The sequence below is a fragment of the Macadamia integrifolia genome, chromosome 14 (genome assembly GCF_013358625.1).
Source record: "Macadamia integrifolia cultivar HAES 741 chromosome 14, SCU_Mint_v3, whole genome shotgun sequence".
Lineage (NCBI taxonomy): Eukaryota > Viridiplantae > Streptophyta > Magnoliopsida > Proteales > Proteaceae > Macadamia > Macadamia integrifolia.
In genome coordinates this window covers 12,158,843-12,181,226 of record NC_056570.1, presented here as the reverse complement: position 1 = coordinate 12,181,226, position 22,384 = coordinate 12,158,843, and the positions used below count along the sequence as shown (strand labels likewise).

At 39.2% G+C, this 22,384-nt stretch overlaps 1 protein-coding gene across 2 annotated transcripts in view; it reads left to right on the top strand.

Annotated features, from left to right (window-relative positions):
- The window catches only part of LOC122061854, a 35,858-nt gene extending 16,663 nt beyond the window's left edge, over positions 1 to 19,195 (top strand). Inside the window, exons 2-3 of one of the 2 annotated variants that reach the window (XM_042625362.1) lie at positions 14,329 to 16,392; positions 18,532 to 19,195. In XM_042625362.1, the coding sequence (XP_042481296.1) occupies positions 14,329 to 16,392; positions 18,532 to 18,869 (2,402 nt within the window). In that variant the 3' untranslated portion in view covers positions 18,870 to 19,195. Of the gene's footprint in view, positions 1 to 14,328; positions 17,222 to 18,531 lie in introns of those variants that run through there. The other variant, XM_042625363.1, reaches the window with a different exon arrangement.
- The last annotated feature ends 3,189 nt before the right edge of the window (positions 19,196 to 22,384 follow it).

Below are 22,384 nucleotides of genomic sequence, written 5' to 3'. Positions count from 1 at the left end.
GGAAGATCCTAAAGGGTTCGAGATTGAAGTGATGGTTGGAGAAACCATTAAGGAGACTGTGAACGACAAGGACAAAGGACTTGAAGAGCTTAGGTTCAAGGAAGAACAAGTAGAAGATGAGCTAGAAGACGATCCCATGGACACCTATGAAGATGTTGAAGTTGAGCATGTGGAGTTTGTCATCTCATTAAAGTATCTTGAAGATCGAGCTCCTTACATTCTAGACTACATCCTTATTATCAAAGAGTTATCTAAATTTTTCTACGGCTTGATGAGGGACGTACACCATGATATAATCACCCTCACACTCTACGAAATTTGAGGACGAATTTTTTCTAAGAGATGGAGAATTGATGCAGATAAGTCACTTAATGGGTTAATGGGCTTATTTTATTGCAAATAAGCCTTAGGTTAGGCCTTTGATCCCATGAGTTTTCTTTGTAATGGGCCACTTTAATGAGCCTAAAATATGGGTAGAAAGTGGAAAAACAGGATTTAATTCATTAGTTTAGTTAGAGTCCTATTTTAAGTCATTTCCTTTGTTATTTTAGTTTTAGTCAGTTTAGGTTTCCCAATTAGTGAATAACTAGTTAGTTACCTACTCCATGTTGGAGTTCTAGTCCTAGTTCTATTTGGAGTCCAAATCCTATTAGGTATTGTTTAGTCCTAGTTAGGTTTTGATTGCTATTCAACCCTCTACATATAAAGGAGCATATGTACTATCAATTCTCAGATTTGAATAATGAATGATTGCAGTCAATTGCTTAAACAGCCGGTATAGCTGTGGGTGAGAAGCCTGGGCTGAGATAACCACTCCTCTCCGACATTCCCCTTATCATTCCTTTACTTTTCTGCAAATTATTTATTGTTATTAATTGTATAGTGTAAGAAGAATTCAGATCTGTCCAAGTCTTCAGAGCAAGAATTGATAGCCAAGAATTCCCCATTCTTGAAGTCTACGATCTCTCTCTTCTCCTCTATTATGAATCTAATCAAGGAGCTACTGTTAAGGATTGTTTAGAAGGCATTGTAGGACTACTTAGTCCTCTTCTTGAAACTGTCCAGATTTGTCAAGTAGATGTTTTGCCGAATCTTGAAGTTTTCTCTCTCCTAGGTCAGAAAATCAAGAAAGCTTATAACTTCACAGCCAGCCATCGAAATCCTCTCAACTTTGGGGGTTTTTGTACTCTCCCTGGTCCTACAATCGACCAAATTTGCAGCTCAATTGGAGCTCTACAGTCTTGGCCGCATCTCTCTCTCCAGCTCTATAGCAGGTCTTTCTCTCTCCTATCGGGTTGGGTTTTGGGTTGGTTTTGCTCCTGTATTGGTATTGCATCCTTGGGGGTTTATTTGATAGTCTTATTTCTTTATTTCCTAGTCCTAATTGTCTTGTTTGGGATTATAAATTGCTGGGGTAGCTTACTTGTAACCTACTCTTGTATTAAGTGCAGTGAGCATTTGTAGAGGAAGCTTTTTTTTTTTTCGGTTACTCGACCCTAGTAGGGAGGGTTTCGCCTTCTCTATTTTGCAACAAAGATAGTTTTTATTTTTTATTTTATTTTATTTTATTTTTTTATTTTTTTCCCTCTTTGTTGATGTTGTTGGGAAGTAAGCAATGGAAGGAGGGAGACGGTAAAATAGAGATGGGTTAGGAAAGGAAGTGGAATAAGGAGAGAACAAAGGAAGGATCCTTCGGCTCTGATACCAAGTTGATGGAGGGCCTTTGGGAAGAAAGGGAATGTCCAAGTAAAGAGGGGGAAGGAAGGGAATCACACAATCACATATTGCATAGATCCAAGTCCATAGTTTTTAAGGCGCTGCTAAGGCGTCGCCTTACCGGCGCCTTGGCGCTGATGCGGTCTAGAGATGGTAAGGCAATGCTCTGCTTTACGTGAAGTGGCGCCTTATGGTTTTTTTTTTAAACACATTTTAAAATTACTTGATGAAGATTCCAAATATAGTTTTTTTATTGGTAGGTGTATGGTTTTGTTAACACTTGAGATGTATGGGATCAGCTTTACTCACCAAAAATAACCAAAACAAACAAAACAAAAATACAATTCACAAACAGGGTTTGGATTTTGTCAAGGGTTTTAAGAGAGGGCTTTGAGAAAGGATCAAAGAACAAGGAAGAACTACTGATCCAGGCGACCATTTTACTCTGGCAGTGGTGAGCTTCATTCTTCTTTGACAGGAGTAAAAATATAGTGGATGACCTTAGGGCTTAGCACTCATTTTTGGCATCATAGAGGTAAGTATAATAAATACTTGTATTTTTTATGTCTTCTTTTCTTTATATTTATAATTTTGTTTCATAATTATGTATTTATATTATATGTTAATATGTTATGATGATTGATGATTGATGATTGATGAAGATGAACTTAGTTTATTCACTTTATTGATTTGTTTTCTTGATGAATATCTTACATTGGTATGAATATGAACCTTTAATATTTATTTAACATATGAGTAATAGGATTCAACTAGGATTTGAGCTAAATAGATTGGTTTTATAAAAAAAAATTACACAAGAACGCTTTAGTCAATGAGGCGACACTTTATGCCCGCCTTATCGCTAAGGCGCTCCGAAAGACCCTCAAACGCCTCCGTCGCCTTACCGCCTTAAAAACTATGGATCCAACCAATTTCATTCAATATTCAAAACATTCTAACATGCCCATCGTTTATAGCCATGAAATTAGAAACTCTACTAGAATAGTATCTAGCCTTAGCTAGAAAGCAACCATAAAATAAACTAATGCAAGGAAATAAATCCTAAATCCTACATTCAAATCTGGAAATAAAAGACATGAAATAAAAGACAACAAGCTACTAATTAATTCCAACCCTTGTTGGACCAAAACCCTGGGCTGGACCAGTTCTTCTTGGCCCTTGGCTTCTAAATCCAGTAATGTTAGTCCAACCATGCAAGTGCAGTTGTATCTGCATCAGGTGGTCATCATTCTCTTGTCACTGCCAACCAATCTTCCTTCATTGTTGGACACAACATTTCTGACAACATCATTCTCTGTCATGAGATGGTCCGTGGTTCTGATAAGAAATATCACTCCCCTGTTGCCCTCCTTAAGATTGATATCCACAAGGATTTTGACTCTATCATCTGGGACTTCATCTCAAGAGTCCTCTCCATGTCTTTCCCCCCCATCCTTTGTCAACTGGATCCACATATGCATCTCCTCCCCCAAGTTCTCTGTTCTCGTAAACTGCTCTCCTGGTTAGTTCTTCTCCTCTTCTGTTGGCATTTGTCAGGGATGTCCCATTTCCCCCTTCCTTTTCAGCCTTGCTCTTGAGGTCCTCGCCAGATCCATCCAATCCCATACTGATAACCTCCGTATCTTTCCCATTCCTAAATGCAAAGCTTCTAATCTAACCCACTTAGCTTTTGCTGATGACCTTATGATTTTCTCCAAAGCTGATGAGGGCTCCATTTCTACCATCAAGTCCTTCTCTGGCCTCCATATTAATCTGCTAAAATCCCGTCTTTTTCTAGCTAGTACCTCTGAGTCCTCTAAAGCGCGTCTTCTTGAGCTCACTAGATTCTCCCTTTGGCACTCTTCCTGTTAAATATCTTAGTCTTCCTCTCATCTCCTCTAGGCTTACTGTTCATCACTGCGCATTATGCTCAATCAAATTCACAAGAGGCTCCAGCTCTGGAAAGGCAAGTTCTGTCTTATGCGGGTTGCCTGGTTCTCATTCAATTAGTGCTCCAAATCCATTGAATCCCTCTTCTGCTCCTTGTGGAAAGGTTCCGATTCGCCCAAATTTCTTCACCCCATCCGCTAGTCCTCTATTTGACTTCCCAAGAGCGAAGGAGGTCTTGGCATTAGGCTAATTAAGGATGTCAACTCTATTGCCATCCACATGTTGTCCTGGAAGGTGGTTTCCAAACATCCAGGCATCTGGGTGACGTGAGTCTACTCTTCCCTTCTTGGACCTTGGACCCCAACTCATTTTGGGTTTGGCGTAATATCCTCCTTGCTAGACCCTAGGCCTCGACTGCTATCAAATCTCTTATTGGAAATGGTATGAATACTTCTTTCTGGCGTAACAATTGGCACCCGGCTGGTGTGCTATCCTTGATTGTGGGCCATAGATCGGTCTATTCCTCTGGTCTCCCTAGATTTGCCACTGTCTCCTTGATTATCTCCAATGGACCTTGGACCCCTCTCAACATCTCCTCTATTTCGAACATCTGGTAACCCTTCAACTCCATTCCTCCCCCTTCTTTTAGTCCGATCAAATTAGATGGTCCCCCTCCCCTTAGGGATGCTTCCCCTCCTCGGCTTGGAGCCACTCTTGATCCTCCAAACCCACCATCCCCTCGCACAATATTGTCTAGTTTCAAACTCACATCCCTTGTCGTGGCCTTACTTTCTGGAGAGCTCTCTCCAACTGCTTCCATATCCAATCCTTCCTCATCTATCACCACATTCCTATCTCCCCTGTTTGCTACCTTTGTTGGAATGGTATTGAAGATACCAATCATTTTTTTCTTTGATGACCCCTTCTCCTGCATTTGGAAGTTTGTCCTCGCCAAATGCTGGCCTGCCCAGGGACTCCCCCTCTCCCTTTCAAGAGAATGGAATTGGATAGATATGACTTTCTCTGGTAAATCTATTTGTGACACGGATTGCTTTCGGGGATGCTATCTCCCATATCTAGATGGAGCGCAACCTTCTTAGATGGACTTCTAGCTCTAGGTCTTTCAACAAGATTTGGAAAGCCATCTAATTAGGCGTATCCTCCAAACGTGGCTCCCTTCCCCATAGGACTGTTATGGACTCCCCAAGGAATAGGCATATTGTTGTTTCATGGGGCTTATCTCAATCTATTTTGTTCTCCCCCCCCCCCCTGCAGTAGGGCTGTATCATTCAGCCTATCCGGTTTGTATATCCCTCTCCCCTTTTTTCCTTTTTTTTTTCCTGTTTTATATATTCTCTATTTATCCAAAAAAACTAATATTGAAACCAATAACTAATTACTAAGAAGATAACTAGTATTGAAATAAAAAAATAAACCCTAATATCAAATCATTCATTTAACTATCGAACTAATTTTGTATAGTGAATATGGAGATCAATTGAAGCATTGTTACAATTTACAAATCAATTTCCTATTTATAACCTCATTTTCATTGATTTGTAAAAAGTCCCCTTCCAACAAAAAATATTCTCATTAATATTGTAAAAAATGGATAATCAATTCACCTATTTATAACCTCCTAGTCACTTTTTTTTATTGGTTTCATTTGGTTCGGTTTTGGTTTGGTTATCGGTCGGTTCAGTTTGGTCCGATTTTTAGTTGGTCTGATCATACCTCAATCCAGAACCAATCCAATAAGGATCGGTTTGGTTCGGTCTAAGTTTTTTCGGTTGGTTTTATCGCTTTAGGCTAGGTTTTGACACCCCTAGAGTATCCTTCAAACTCAATAATGATGTCCTAAATACTTATTTAATGCTCACAATTTATAGCAATAGCTATATAATCAATAAGCCACAATAATGGCTTTTATAGGTGTGATTAGGGGCTAATTATGGTGATTAATTGAAGCTCAAATTGTCATATTCTAGGTGAATCGGTAGACCTGTATAGTTGCAGTTCATAATGGTCAAAGAGCCTTTGGAGAATATAACCATTAAAAACTAGCCATTATAGGATTTTTGGCAAAGCAGTAGTAGACCGGTCAGTCGAATGCCTTGACCGGTTCAATCCGGTTGGATCCAGTTTGTATTGGTTTGCCTTTGTTTGTAACCCTACAACACCATTGTGAACTGGTTCGTACCGGTTGGTGGTTTTTCAACATGATTTGGGTTATTTTGACCATGATGCAGATTAATTACCAAAAAAGGTTTATTTTATTAGGATTAAACCTAGGGTTGGGTTCCATACATGTTGGGCCTTTGATCCCATGTGTTTTGAGTGTAATAGATCACTTTTATGGGTCTAAAAGGGGGGCTCTAAGATTGAGTACGGGATTACTAGTTAGTTCGGTATTTCTTATTTCCTAGTTTCTATTTTTAATTTTAGTAGCTAGAGGACTTGCTTTTATTTAGTTTCCTATTTCAGTTTTGGAAACTAAAGTGAGTTTCTATTATTTGTAAACCCCCACCATTATTATAAATAAAGGAGAGCTGTCATTAGTAGGGAGACAATTCGATTAATGAAAAAAACTTGCGTGCTGGTTGCTATTATGCATCTTCTGGGTAGATTGTGTGTTTGATCACAGTGGAAGGGGGTGGTGTTTGATCCATTCAACACTCTGCGGTGCAAAGCCCGAGTGGTCTTTTCGAGCTTTCTTATCTTTCTTCTTTCAAGTCTACTTTCAAGGTCTACTGCTGCTACAAGTATTTACCTCTTTTCCCTTAACAGTTCTGTCCAGGCAATAGGTTTTCTGGGCAGGAATATCGATTTCTGTTCTGATTCAACCCCTGGTCACTTTGGCTGATATTTGGACCAGAGGTTCCCCTCATTAAAAGAGCAACTCGATCCAGTTTTGGTCCCCATCTGGGCTGTGGTTCTTAAGTTAATAGAAATCTCTCTTTTCTTGTCCTGTAGTGACTTTACCAGAACAGAACCAGAATCGATTGTTCTGGGCAGTCCTATTCTGTTTCTGTAGTGTCTATTGTTGATTTGGAGCTGTTATCATCCTAATACTACTGCCGATTCATTCCAATTTGGTCGCTGCTAATCTGTTCTAATTATTATTGGATATTTTGACCTAATCTGTTCTGTTTTCTGAGATCGATAGATACATATGGTTTTTCCTGATTTCTGTGGATGTTTGTTCACAATTTATGATCTGTTATGACCCTATTCCTATATCTGATTTAGTTCTTTAATCTGGGTTATATTCTGATCTCATAAATTCCAGTTTCTGGATTCGAATTTCTAAGTTACAGATCTGTTTTTTCCCCTTTATTGTGATTTGTGGTATTGCTGTCCTACCTTAGTTATTATGGTTGTTCTTTGGTTTAAAAGTTCCTGCAGTTGAGACTTGGTTAGACTCCTTATCCTAGTCTACATTAGACCAACTTGGATCTATTACATCTATGCCAATTTGTTCGGGCTATTATGCACATGATTGGGCTTAAGGTCAATCTATGTCACGAGATACACGTGATAAAAGAAGGTTTTGTGATGTAATGAAATGCAATGCAGTGCAAGTGTATGCAGTGTACTATACTACACTAGGCAACACATGTCTTCTTTTGCACTTCCAATCTTCAATTTTCTTTTGTCTTCCTTTCTCGACTTTATCTCCAAGCCCTTGTCATGTCTTCATATGTCTTCATGGCTTTGTATAGCTTCACATGACTTGTCAACTCTGGCCATCACTTAGCTCATCGCTATAGCAGAACAGGTACTTAGAATCAAAAGTCAAGTGTTCTCATTTGTCTGTTATCATCAAAACCATTTCAAGAGTGTGGAGTGAGGGCATATCATCAATACATTCATCTTTATGGTCTATAGTGTGTGTAAACCCATAGTCAGGCATCAGTTCAGATTTTTTTTTTTTTTAATCTATGCTTCTCTTTTTGTTAGTTTTGGGAGCAGAAATTCTTGTGTTTGTGGCTCATAATAGCTACATTCCTCGTACCTGCCTTCGCTTTTATAATTCAGGATTCATTGGCAATGGATACTATTGTAATATGGGTTTTAAGGGTGTTTTAATCTTTAAGGGTATTTTAGTCCTTGTAATATTCTAGAACAATCCTCTTTGCACTGTAAATAAAGGGGGGCTGATGTCTAATGGACATAATCTCAATTCCTCAATTCAACATGGTGTCAGAGCTAGGATCAACATTGGGATCCTAACCCTAATTAATGAGAGGGGCCGATGGGCCCCAAGAAAACCAAGCCTATTGGAAGTGGGCCCACTTAAACACTTAGGAACTAAAGATTAGAAACAATGGTAACTTGGTAATTAAATGGAATGGCAAAAGTGTAATAGCTTGAAACTTGAAACATAATGGCAGTTTTGTAATTTCAATGGCAGTCAAGCACCTTGTGAAGGCAAAGTAACCAGTAATAGCAATATGGTAATAAACTAGGGTTCCCAAGGTTTAAATAGATGAGCAAAGGAAAGAGGACATAGCAGGTATTGTGGTTTATGGTTCAAGGGTAAATTAGGAAGGGAACAAGATATAATGGCAACTAGTAATTACCAAGGGTGAGAGGGGTAGTAGATTAAATGGGAATTAATGATGGTTAAAGGACAAAAGGAGACCTTTCACATTTGGAGGGCAATGATTTTAAGAGTCAAAACTGAGGGTTTCATGCCACGATTCAAGGGAGAGATTGGAGTCGTCTTCAACTTCGGATTGGAAACCAGAAGTCGAAAACCAAGCCACTGCGGGAATGAATAGCTCACCTTAAGATACTTCAACGAGGCCAGAAATTTCAGGTGGGGAATCAAGTCATCTATCCCGATTGATTCCAGAAAGAACTGGTTGCAAAAGTCACTTGACAAGGAGTATTGAAACTCTGAAGTTGAACCTAGCGATAGCCTCAGATCTGGCTTTAGTTGCAGGTCTGGTTCGTGGAGTATTAGCTCATGGCATAGGCTGTTTCTGGCCAAGAAAACCCTGCAGTTGAGTCGCCCTAATGTGGTGAAGCTAGCCCCCAAGTTTGAAGCTGAGAGGACTTGTGTTGAGGGAAGATCCCTTTGATCCCTTGGGCTGTGATGTATGCCCGGAACAAGGGATTCACAGGTGAGGAAAGATCAATAGCAGAAGACCAGAAACGAAAGATGAAGAATCAAGGAAGAGAGAGAAGGAAAGACAGGAGAAGAGGCGAGATAAAGAGACCGCAGGGAAGAGGAAGAGGAAGAGGAAGAAGAAGAAAGAAGAAGAGAGGGGTGGGGGAGGGAGAGAGGCAGCCAAGCACTACTCAAATCAATTTTTCCTTTTTTTTCATTCATCAACTGATTAATTCCTTGGTTACATGCATTACTTATACTAAATCAAAATAAAATCTCAAATAGAAAATCCTAATTACTTCCTAAACTAAAGTCTAGTAAAATAGAAACAAAATAAAACTCAACTGAAAATTTCTACTTACCTAATAGCTGCCCTAATATAACATAAAATAAAAGGAAATAAATATTCTCAAATAAAATAAAATCTTAGCATATTCTAATATTCTTGAAGCCCAAATTGGATCTGGGTCTTGGTCTGGGTTCTGGACCAGGCTTGGGTCAATCCGTCAGAGTGCTGCTGCATCACTACTGCCTTGACTAAGGAAAAGAAACCCTAGTTCTCTCTTGTTTCTCTTCCCTACTACTGCTCGACTCCACTTACCTCCCGCTGCCTTCTGCCTCTTGCAGTTAGCGCCTCACGTCGCCTTCACCACTAGCCGCTAGAGTGTTCGTCACTTGCCACTAGCACATACCATTGCCTTCTCCGCTCGCTGCTCTCTGCTAGTGCCTCTCGTTGCCTTTCTCCACCCTCGGTGGCGTGAGTTGTTCCCACCTTAGCAACCATGTCTAAAGTAACCATTGCATCCATTGGACATGAAGGATATACTCACTGTGATTTTCCTTTGTTCCCTACTAGCTCCATCAAACTTGATGGGATCTACTACCTGATGTGGTCTCATTCCTACTTCTTGGCTATTGGTTCCCGTGGCTATTCTGGCTGCATTATTGGGGTCACACCTAAGCCCCCTGTTGCTGATCAAACTCAGAAAAAACGAGAGGCAGACAACTACTTTAATGTCATACCTTATTAATTCCATGGATCCGACTATTGCTCAGGGATATCTCTTATTGAATACTTCTACAAAGATATGGAAAGCTATCAGGATCCTTTTCTCAGGTTGGTGATGATGCCCAATGTTATGAGTGAAGAAAGAAGATTCATGAAACTAAATTGAAGGAACTCTCCTTGTCCCAATGTTACTCTACTCTATGTGGTATGTGGCAAGAACTAAATTCTTATGAAGATAGTGCTGCTACCTGTGAAATTGATACTGTTATAATTCAGAAAAAGAAGGATAAACTGTGTACATGTGTTTTTTGCTGGACTCAATGTTGAGTTTGATCAGACTTGATCCCATATTATGAGTCAGGATCCATTCCCATCTCTAGAGTAGGCTTATGCCATGGTGCAATATGAAGATAGTCGTCACACTGCTATACGTACCCCTGTTGGAGGATCGATCTGCTCTTTATCCCTTGGACCACTGACAAGGAACCTGTGAAGTGTGATTATTGTGGAAAGGAACACCATACTAGGGAATGTTGTTGTAAGCTACATGGCAAACCAGCCAATACTCGTGGCCATGGGCAAGGACGCTCCAATGCAGCTGCAAATTAGGCTTTTGATGATACTCCCTTGGGTTCTTCGGTTTCTTAGTAGGTGTTATAGGCTCTGTGCCAACTGATGACCAAGCTCGGCATTGCTTCTTCCTCGACGGCATCGGCTACCTCCCTGCCAGCATCATTCAATCCACCTCCTCCACATTCAGGTATTCTGTTTAGTGGACATCGTGTGTCGATTGAATCCTCTTCTTGGATTATCGACTCCGTTGCCACTGACCGTATGACTGGATCTTCTAAACACTTTGATGGTTACACTCCTTTCTCTGTTAACCAAAAATTCTGTGTTGCCAATGGTTTCCTCTCCTTTGTCTCTAGAAAGGGTTCCATTACACCTACTCCATTGTTATCCCTCTCATCTGTTTTGCATGCTCCCAAATTTTTTACTAACCTTCTTTCAATTAGTAGTATTACTAGGGATATTCATTGCCAAGTAACATTTTTTCCTACTCATTGTCTAATTCAGGATTGGGTAACGGAATGTACGATTGGCAGTGGTAAAGTGGTGGGTGGTCTATACTTGCTAGACATGTCTTCCACAACATTAATACACATGTCGCTATTCCAGCCTCCTCTACATTTGCTTTGACTAAACTTTATCGGTGGCATTGTTGTTTGGGTCACCTTCCTTTAGGCATTTTAGCCAAGCTCTTTCTTGCTTTATTTGAACAATGTAATCCAAACAATTTCTTTTGTGATGCTTGTGTTTTTGCGAAGCAAACTAGGTATGTGTACTCTATTTCAGATGATAGAAGTTTGGTTCCATTTGTTTGAATTCACTCTGATGTGTGGGGTCCTTCTTGTCGTGTTTCCATCACATGCTACCGGTGGTTTGTGACATTTATTGACTGTTATAGCTGTCCTATTTGGGTGTATTTGCTGCGTTGGAAGAGTGATGTTTTCCCTTGCTTTTAGCAATTTTATGGGATGATACAAACACAATTTGATGCTAAGGTTAAAATTCTTCGCACTGATAATGGTGCAGAATACACGGCTGGGGAATTCCAAGTATACTGGACTGATTAAGGAATCATTCATCAAAGTAGTTGTGTGATTACACCTGCTCAGAATGGTGTCGCAGAACGGAAGAACCACCACCTGTTAGAGGTGGCCCGGTCCCTGATGTTTGAGACATGCCCCCCCTCAATTTTGGAATGATGCTGTCCTCTCTGCTGCCTATCTCATTAATTGGCTGCCCTCTCGTGTCTTAGTCTCCCAATGTCTAGTTGTGGTTCTGATGGGTTATTCCTCCTTTATCGTTCCTCCCAAAGTGTTTGGGTGTGTGGCTTTTGCTTGAGATCACCAATTACATGGGAGGTTTGATCCTCGTGGGGTTCGTTGCATATTTCTTGGCTAGTCACCCACTCAAAAGGGGTATCGTTGTTATCATCCTCCCACTCGATGGATGTACACCACCATGGAAGTTGTGTTCCAAGAATCAGAAGCTTATTATCCAGCACCTACACCTCTTCAAGGGGAGCCTAGTATTGTCGAAGATGTGCCTCTGATTACCCCCATTGGAATTGGAAATGGAAGTGGATGACATGGTTCTTGAGAAAGGAATAACCAGCCAGGAACAACTGCAGAGAACCCGTTTACAGGAAACTTATGCTAGGAAACTAAACGTAATCTAAACAGGAAACTTACTTAGACTAGGAAACTGACAACTAACTCCTCCTAACTCATTACTAACAATTAAAGACATAAAGCAATAAAGGAAACCACGATAAGGACACTCCCCCTATCATGGTACATATCTTAACACAGTATATCAGATAGGAGGAGTTGCTGTACTAGTGAAGAGGGCTCTGAAAATTACTGAGAAAGCCATCAAACCCTTAAGAATTGATGTACCTTATAACACTCCTCCCTTGTAAACCCTTGACGAGCCTAAAGTTATGCCTTTCTGATCTTTGAAAGTGCTTCTGGTACTGTGGGTGGGGAGGGATTTCATAGAAAACAACTGTCCAAGTGGTGTCTGATTCTTAATCTTAAATCTTCTCTCATTGACAATCCTAGTTGGCTAGTTCTTCATTCTCTTCTTAGTTCTTACCATTGAGGATTATGGGCAGCCAGAAGACTACAATTATTTTGAAATGAAATTGCATCTAATAAATCTTACATATTGTCTAGCTTTTCAGTGAAAGTGTATTTGTTCCTCATATTCCAAAAATTCCAATGACTTTCAAAAGTAAACTCTCAATATATTTTGCTTCTAGGGCTGAATCCACTGGTTATCAGTTGTTAAAGTAAGTCATACTTCACTTTTTGATAGAGTACGTCCTCTATCACTCTCATAAGCTTCAAAACAGAAAATATTGATGCCAAATCATCCTACAGTGGATCAACATATTATCTATGGGTTTGCAAGACATCGTTTCCTAGAAAGAACCTTTAATGATGAACCTCCACCAATGATTTGATTGATCTGGTGTTTCAGTTTAAATTTGGAACAGTCTATAGTGAATATTTTTTGTAGAGAGAACTGAACTTATGAGTAGTGATATGCTGCAATTTGAAGGCTTTTTAAATGGACAAGCGGAAGGCCGAAAGGACGTAGGATGAAGTTAGGAATCTTGGTGCGTAATCATTGAATGCAAGGCCTAAATAGAGTGGCATGGAGAAACAGGATCCTTGTGGCAGACCTCAAATAGTTGGGACATGGCTTAGTTGGGGTTAGCTGGGTAATGTTACCTCACTAGATTGTGGAATAATTTTTTCATGAAGAAAAGATTTTGTGTTTGGGAAATAAATTCTGCTTGTGTAAATTATGGTCCAAACCTTGTTACCAAATTGAGAAGCGAGAAGTAAGGCTATCCAAAATACAATTAATAAGTGAGAAGCTGTTGCTTACCTGCTCTGTTCCATGCTCCAACAAAGTTTCAAGTAAGTCGGAATCAGCCTGAACCCCTGAAATCCAGTATGAACATCCTGATTCAAATCGGTAGGAATTGGAATAGATCCAGTTGTTTCCGATTTAAATTGGTGATCCAATTCTGATTCCTCGAACTATGGCTCCAACACAACTATGCTCCTAGCAATCTTCTCATAAAAATTGCTTCACCCCCATTATGTCCTAGTCTATGTTAAACTATTGTCTTTGTGCAGAGTATTTCACAAGCTTTTGTTAGTTTGTGTTTGTGTATGTAAATCCTGTTTCACCATTCAACATTTCACAGTACTTATATGACTGTTCTCTGTTATAATTAATTAGAAAATGGGTCAAAATTATATCTCTGTTCTACGTTCGAAAATCTCCACTCCAAGACCTTTCAATTCTAAACTGTTTAATTTGTCGGCCTCTAATAAGAAAGAAATTGGCCTTTCATATTCCTACCTTGGTTTTTGGGGTAATTCACACTTGGAAAGACACTTATCTTTAGTTTCCTGTCAAATAATGGAAAAAATATTTACTGTGAATAATGACAAAATGGATAAGATGAAAAGATGAAGCAAATTAACTAAAAGGAAAGAAAAATAAAATGCTTTACTACAGATGATCATCAAATTGAAAATGACTAACCTACGAAAATTTTCTAAGTGATCTGCAAAAAATGGGTGTGGATGTATTTTTTTTTTTGGGTAGGAGGTATGGACGTATTTTGTTTCACTTGAATTGTGTATGTTAAAATCCATATACATAAAATGACAGTTTACAACCTTCTTAGATAATAATTATTCTAGAAAAACCATTTGTTTTCTTCATGGGATTATGTTATGGTCTGATTTTTCTTAAAACTCGTCTCCAGTTCCCCCCCTCCCCTTCTTTTCCAAGGCATAGAAATGCCTCTGTTTCACTGTAATTTTTATTTTGGATGATATGATTTGATGCATTTATGAACTCTTGACCTTTTATGTTGTCATGTTCTCACTACATTTCAAAGTTTCTTGAATTTATCTTTCTTTGGGATATCTACAGGCAGTAGGAAAAAAAAAAATTGTCTTGTAAACAATTTGACGAATATTATGATTTTTCTGATTGACAGGGGACTCCCCTGACCGTGATTCTGTCGAGTCTGGAACAAAGAGGTCTAGTGCATCATCAGGAGGGAGATCACGAGGTCGTAAAGAGTTCCTCAGAAAGTTTGTACACCATCAATTCCTGACAGAAAAGCTTGAAGACTGGTTTTCAGCAATATCAGAAAATTCGGCATGTACAGCTCCTGTGTTTGATGTCCCTTTTGAGTTGTCGGAAGTTCAAAAGTTGGATTATGCACTGGAAGGGTTTTCATTTCAGCAATTGATTCGGATGCCAAGTGCTGTTTATGCATCAACGTCAGATTCTGTTGAAGCCACTGCCTATCTTGCCATCGAAGATTTCCTACATGCAGGTGTGAAGGGGTTGTGGGAGGCATTTTGGAGTCAAGGTGGGCCTCTGCCTTTCTCGATTTCCTGTCTGCACAGTGAAAATTTGAAATTCTATGCTGCAGAAAAGGCAATTGCTAGTGGAAAGCTTGAAGGCCTTTGTGCCACTGCTGTAATGCTGAAGAGCACCCGACATTCACATGGAAAATGGGACCACGTTCTTCAATTAGTACTGATGAGGCCCGATGTTGGGAGTTTTGCAATTGAAAGTAACCAGCTTCCTTCACAATCTGTCCTAGGGGAAGCACTCTTCTTTGCTTTGCGTATACTACTATCGAGAAGCCTCAGCAGATCTAGTATCCTTAATAATTCTAGTTGTGTCTTTGTACTTATTGTTGATTCGCAATATGGGGGAGTTTTAAAAGTTGAAGGAGATCTGAATAAATTGGACTATGATGTGAGCAGTGTCTATGAATGTGCTGCTGAATGGATCAGAAAACATTCAAGAATTGCAGTTTCACCCATTGATAGGATCTGGAACAAGCTTGGGAATGCCAACTGGGGGGACGTAGGTGCTCTTCAGGTGCTTCTGGCAACGTTCCATTGTATTGTTCAAGTAGCTGGAATGCCAAAACATTCAGTAGATGATTTAGCAGCAGAACATTGTTCTCGCCTTCAAACCCGAAGAGCAGAAAGGAAATTGGGGGATAACAGAATGAACGGAAATGGTTTATTCAGGTTTCAGCATCACGGTGGTACCTCTGAAATTGTTGAAGTTCAGGATGAATCCATCAATGTTGAATCTGAAGAGGTAATGAAGCTGGATGCGGGATCTGTTCTGTTGATGGAGGATTCAAACTGGCAAAAAGGTTTTCAGATCAATGAAGTTTTGCGTGATGGCGAACTTTTGTTCTACAGTGCAACTTCTTTGGAAGAACCAAGAAAGGATTTATTTTTGTATGTTGGGTCTCATCCTTCTCAGCTGGAACCGGCATGGGAAGATATGAACTTGTGGTATCAGGTTCAGAGGCAGACCAAAATATTAACTGTTATGAAACAGAGGGGCCTCTCTAACAAGTATTTGCCTCAGCTGGTTGCATCCGGCAGGATAATTCACCCTGGCCAATGTAGGAGACCAAGCTCTGGTGGGAATTGTGACCACCCATGGTGTGGAACTCCAGTCCTTGTTACCAGTCCAGTTGGTGAGTCAGTTGCAGACTTGCTCAGAGAAGGACGATTTAATTCAGATGAGGCTCTTAGGTGTTGCCATGATTGTTTATCTGCACTGTCAACAGCAGCCTCTGCTGGAATTCGGCATGGAGACATCCGCCCAGAGAATGTGATTCGTGTAAGCACTGGTGTCAGGCATCCTTATTATGTCCTTATTGGGTGGGGGCATGCTATTTTAGAAGAAAGGGATCGCCCAGCAATGAATCTTCTTTACTCTTCAACTTATGCTCTTCAGGAGGGTAAGTTATGCTCAGCTTCAGATGCAGAGAGTCTGGTCTACTTGATCTATTTCTCGTCTGGTGGGGTTTTGCCAGACTTGGATTCTGTGGAGGGAGCACTCCAGTGGAGGGAAACCTCTTGGTCGAGAAGACTGATTCAGCAAAAGCTTGGCGACATTTCAGCTGTGCTGAAAGCCTTTGCTGATTATGTTGACAGTCTTTGCGGTACACCTTATCATATGGACTTTGAGATATGGTTGAGAAGGTTGAGAAGAAATATTCATGAAGAAGATCATGGTAAGGAGGTTGACCCATCAGGGTAGTTTTTTTTTCCCCCTTTAAAATATATATATATATATATATATATTTTTACCCTAGTAGCTATAGTGTCAGACCGAGTCCTCATGAACTTCTTCAATGCCAGTTCCCAATGTTTGGGACATGTTTGGATTTTCATGAGGCCTCTGAAACCAGAAGTGATTTAAACAGTGTTGTTCAGGCTGGAGTTTTTTTTTTCCGATTGGTTAACAAAGCTGTCCAGATTCCTGTTGATTGTTTCGCTTCAACCATAGAGGTCTATGGAAAGTAATCACCGGCACATGGATGGCTCATTTCTTTTCCAGTTGGGTGTGCTGTATTTTTCTCTGGGGAACTTTGAATCATCTTTTATGACTGCTTAAATTTGCTCATAAAGTAAGCCCCAATATGAAGAGTTCTCGAGGCCATTTTCAATATTTCATGGAGTTCTGAATTGGGATTGTGTAAATCATCTGTCAACATTAACTTGGTTCCCTAGTCCTGTCTGAAAGGCCTCCCTTCTCGGAGATTTTGATGCCCCATTCAGGTTTGATTGTATTTATTATTGTTATTTTCCCCTTTGTATAGATCTGGGATGTTCACATTTCTTGGAACATCTTGGTGTAACTGTTTCATCTGGGCTGGTGTGCAAAGTCTGCAGCATATTAACGGGTTATTGGTTTCATTTATCTTGGGGGTGTTTTCATTTAGGTAATTTGTTCAGACCATAACATTCTGGAGCATATGAGGTGCTACATTTTCTTTCTAGTTGTACAATTCAACCATCTCCTTTGAGATTTTTTTCTTATTTCCTAGAATTTAACTTCTATTTCTCGTATCGCTATGATGTATGTTATAGTGTTTCTTCTAATCCTTTCTCGTCTGAGCTATTTGTTACATCTTGTGCATTGATTGATAATAGTTTCATTTTGCCTAAAAATCTGTTTTTGTTCTAGCTTACAACGTTGATAAGAATGATCCAAATGAAATCATCAGGGAGGATAATCATCTTTGTGGCTAATGTGCTCCAATCACATAACGTGCACATGATTATTAATAACTAAATAGAGCATGACGATGGAAATCAACGTAATATCTTATGGTAGCAAATAGAGATATGGTGGTGGTGGACAATGCCCGACAAATTTTTGCAGTTCTGCACCGGGGTAGGCCATACCTCTGTGTGTTCATTACTAAGTTCAAGTGAGTCCCCTCCAAGGCAAAAGACCTACCTTGTCCTTGTTGGTGGCTTGAATCCCTTTCTGTTCTTCAGACATGAGTAGCATTTACATGTATGTTTACCATTCCCTCTTCGGGAGAAAACTGGTGCTATCCAATAACAACTGGTATTGGCATCCTCATGTGGTTCGTCTGCAGTTAATACACACAAGTGAGTTAGGGCTCGGGTATAACATTCCCCTACAAGAAATTTTATCTTCGAAATTGAACATATCTGGAAATCCAAACATTTAGGTATATCTCTTTCATCTCATCTTCACGTTCTGATGCTTCTTGTTCTGAGTGAGTTATCCACTTGACTTTGACATATGAAATAGTCTAGTTGCGGATAATGTGGTCTTTTCAGTCAATAATCATTTTAGGATGTTCCATATATCTCGAATGAGTGTCAAGTTCTAAGGGTACATGTGTCATGACGTGAGTTGCATAAGGAATGTATTTCTTTAGTATGTACACATCAAAACACATTCTGAGTACCCTCCAACTCTGGTGGCATCTCTAAGTAGAGAGTACTCCGAAATTTTTTTCATTGATTCTTGCTTTTTGTGCACCTTTTTCTTGTTTCTCTTTCTGGAAATGTAAGAACAGTGTAATCCCACCTCCATGGGTAGTGGTTGCACACTTTTGTTGTATATGATCCTTTCTCTATAAGTAGAGGTTGTCTGAACTCATGTTGTGCCTGATCTTGCCTCCATAGGTAGTCGTTGTATGCATTCATGTTGGAGTGATCGTATATCTCTAGATAGTGGACACCCCCTCTCCTTCATTGATGTTGTTTTTGCATATATGATGTTATACATAGGTTATACATGATGTCTTAGCATGCTCTTCCTTGCATCCTTAGGATAGGAATATCTTGCATATTATCTAATGTTGAACTTAACATGTGAATGCCAACAGGGTTGGTAGCCAAGTGGAAGGAAGCCCTTGCCCCATTATCGCTCGAGTCGGCACGCCCCACTATCGCTCATTGGTCCTATGGTAGCACTTATTGTCATATGGGACTTTGGCCTGGGGGCTATGATCACTACCTTGGATCACCCTCTTTCCATTTCATTTCATTTCAAAAAAAAAAAAAAAAAGAACTTACATATGAATCCTTTAATTTTGTCAATTCGTTCATAATGTCTAGCATTAAGGTTTTCCATATATCATATGCTCATATTCATTACTCTTTTATTATGTGTCGTTCACGTGACAAAGCAAGCTCTACGCATGTACTCATATTCTATATTTGAGTTTCACCCTTTATTTTTGTTATATACTTATGCTATTAAAATAAAATTTTGACCAAAATACTATTCCATTTCCTAAGGAATAGATATGACGCATTAGAGTGTCACTGGATTCTATTGTTGGAAATACCCACTAACCTACGGAGTCCAAACTCCATATTGGTTTTGATGATAACAAACAAGTGGACATTCTAATGATTATCTACCAAGTGCTATATGAAGGAAAAAACTTTGGCTTCATATGGACCCAATGCATGGTGCTAAACCTCAAGACATGTATCATGAAGCCATGAAGACCTTAATGCAAATCAAATACTAATGGATGACAAGGAAGAAGAACGAGAAGATATGGATACGAGAAGTCATTGAATACTTGAAGAACTGTCTATAGAATAGGTTGTAACAACACACACTGCACACACTGCACACACTACACTACATAAATGCATGCATAAGTTAGGTAGACTCCAAGAGGCACTCAATTTTAATTACCTAAGGACCCTAAGTGTGTTGGCAATGCCAAATCTCGAGTCTTTCTCAAGACTACCTAAGACTCATCATTGAGAGTATTTTAATCATTCCAAATGACACATTTAAAGGATAGACTTTACTGAAAATTTGTAGGCCATTAAGTTGTGAAATCAACACAACTTAAATCAGGACAATTGGCCCACATATGAATAAGTTATGGCCATTTGCATACCAACAGACAGTCAGAACAGAAGACAGAAGTCTGCCAGTAACTACCACTAGGAACTGCTAACTACTGGTAGAGTTTTGTGATTAGAGAACTTATCAGACCCAGACCAACAAAGGCAAATTGGTAACTACCGGATTTTGCTTGCACCCTACTGGATGCCTTCCGGTAAGATCTCTGGCTTATTGGATGCCTTCTGGATGGTCTAAGATTGTCCAACAGCTATATTTTTTAAGTCCAACAAATCTATTTTGTCCAATGGTCACATGATCCTGTAACTACTAGATCCTACCAGTAATTACAGGTAGAGGGAAAATTTGCCGGTTAAGGCATATTTTCTTCCCAAAATTGGTGATTCTCCTACCTTGTTTAGGACTAATCATCACCTATATAAATACCCCACTATTAGGTTATTTAATTAACAATTAACTGGGCCTTGACTATCATTATCAAAAGCTAAACAATGAGGAAAAGTATTATTATCTTGAGTTCAACTTTTGTGGTCAAACCCAATTCTCAAGAACTCAAGTCAAAGTACAAGTCTTCCACTACATCTCATTCACAAGGGAGACTCTTAAGGTCTATGTTCTTAAATCATCATTTCATATCATATCATGCACCGCTAGTGGTAATTTAAAAATTTTATTCCATTTTATTTTTTATTTATACTTGTCTAGATTGCACTTAAGCCAATGTAGGATCTCTTATCCATTAAAAAGATTGTAAATGTTACTCTCTCCTTGTAAATGAGATTGTAAAGGTCGCTCTCTACCGTGAAAGAGATTTATAAAGGCTTTCCTCCCACTTACTGTATTGAAAGGGAAGAACTAGTGGGAATACCATACAAGTGGAACTTGTAAGAGAGTGGACTAGACTCATGTTGAGTTGAACCACTATAAATTCTCTGTGTAGTGTGATTGTGATTAAATTTTATATTCTGTATTTTCATTCACAATCATCTACTTAGAGATTTCAATCAAAGAATTTTAAAAATCCACTAGTACAACCTATTCACTCCCTCTAGGTTATTTCATATATTTACCAAATTGAATTGGAACTACATTTGACCTAATACATAGTGAGGTACGTTAGCAGCTTGATGTTTAAGTTTGGTATATATATATATATATATATATTATCCCCCCCCCTAAATACTCATATGATGTAGCTTTATTTTATAAACAATACCATGCTTACATTAATTTGCATGCTTTCGTATATGCTTTACTACTTTTGTCCTAGATACCTAGAATAGGTTAGATTTATTGCGCTTATTATATACCTGCTAGTTCGTAGGATTAGTACGAATAGGAATAGTCCAAATAGAAAGAGACGGCCTTCAATCGGACAGGACTAGGTGTGGGAAACTTTCTTAGGAGTAACTTTGAGCATACCCAAAGATATGGTAAGACCTTTGCCTTATCTATTACGAGTCATTCTCTGCCCTCGAAAAGGAAGAGACATTTATGAGTCTAGACCCTTATGTAGGTGGTAACTCCTTGAGGAGAATCTTTATCCCTTTATCCCTCTTTCCCAACACCATATTATCAAACACCGAAGAGAGGATGTATGAATGAAAATCCCTAGTACCTACAAAGTGATTCTTATTGCTACCTATCATTTATTGTAGCTCCTCATTGTAAATTAGATTATTTATGCTACAATTAGTTTGGCCTAACATAGAGATACCGATTTAATCCGGCAAATTAGGGTGCCTAACAACTTCCATGGACCATTTTAAAACTCATACTTAGACCAAATGTTCAACTAGTCACCAATGGGCTGTCATGAAATTAACTTTTCTTGTTGGGTGAGGTGGATGACATGTGACACTTGCATCGCCATCGAATGCCATCATAGTTCCTGCATGAAATGTTAGACCTGGGAGAGACTAAAGCTACCTCACAAAGCTAAACCATGTCTATGCTGGGACTCATTTGTCATCATCATGCATTCCCTCCAGGTTGACAAAATGTGGTGTTTATATTGACTGTTTGGGCATCCTATTTACCCCTAGCAGCTTAAAATTAGACTCCTCCTCTTGAGAAGTTTTTCCAATCACAACAAGGGATGTCTGATCGACCATCTAGTAAGCATTAATTGTCCAAGCTATGGTATGTCTGGTTGGTCGCCCATCTAAATAAAATTGCGTAGGATAGTCATGCCAAGCATTGTCGGTCACTATCTATTACATCCAATTGACCATCGTCTCTGTTAAGTCACAATATGATCGCCAACATGTCTCTAAAGAGATTGGTTGACTATGTCTTCTTCTTAAGTGACCTAATACATGCTATTAAGGTCGTTTGAGATGTTATATAAGATTACGGAAAGATACTCGGGTTAAATCCTAATCCTATGAGCACTTTAAAGCTTAGTCTTGATAACTTCATCCCTCTGATGTGTGTAGCTTCTTCTAAGTAATTGGCACTCATCAACTCTTGAATAACAGTGGCTCAATGAAGCTTGTATACTATGATCGCTAACTTCAACATTGATCTTCAAATGATGCTTACATGATATATTGAGTTCAACTCTAGCTTGATGACTGCTGCTTCAATGGTTGTTTTATTTGAGCACGTGGGACTACATCACCTATGTGTTCATGTTTTACTCATTATAGAATATAACTTTTGACCTAATGTCAAAGCTCTCACTCACTCCCTATTCTCTTTTTGTCTCTCCTAATTGAGAGTGTATGTCTCTAAGGATCTCCATTACTATCATTGGATTTGGAAGTTTAACTTCACCTAGTGAGATCGCTGAAAACCCTCGATCGTCATGGTTTGTGTAGGGACGACACGTACATTAACCAAATCTA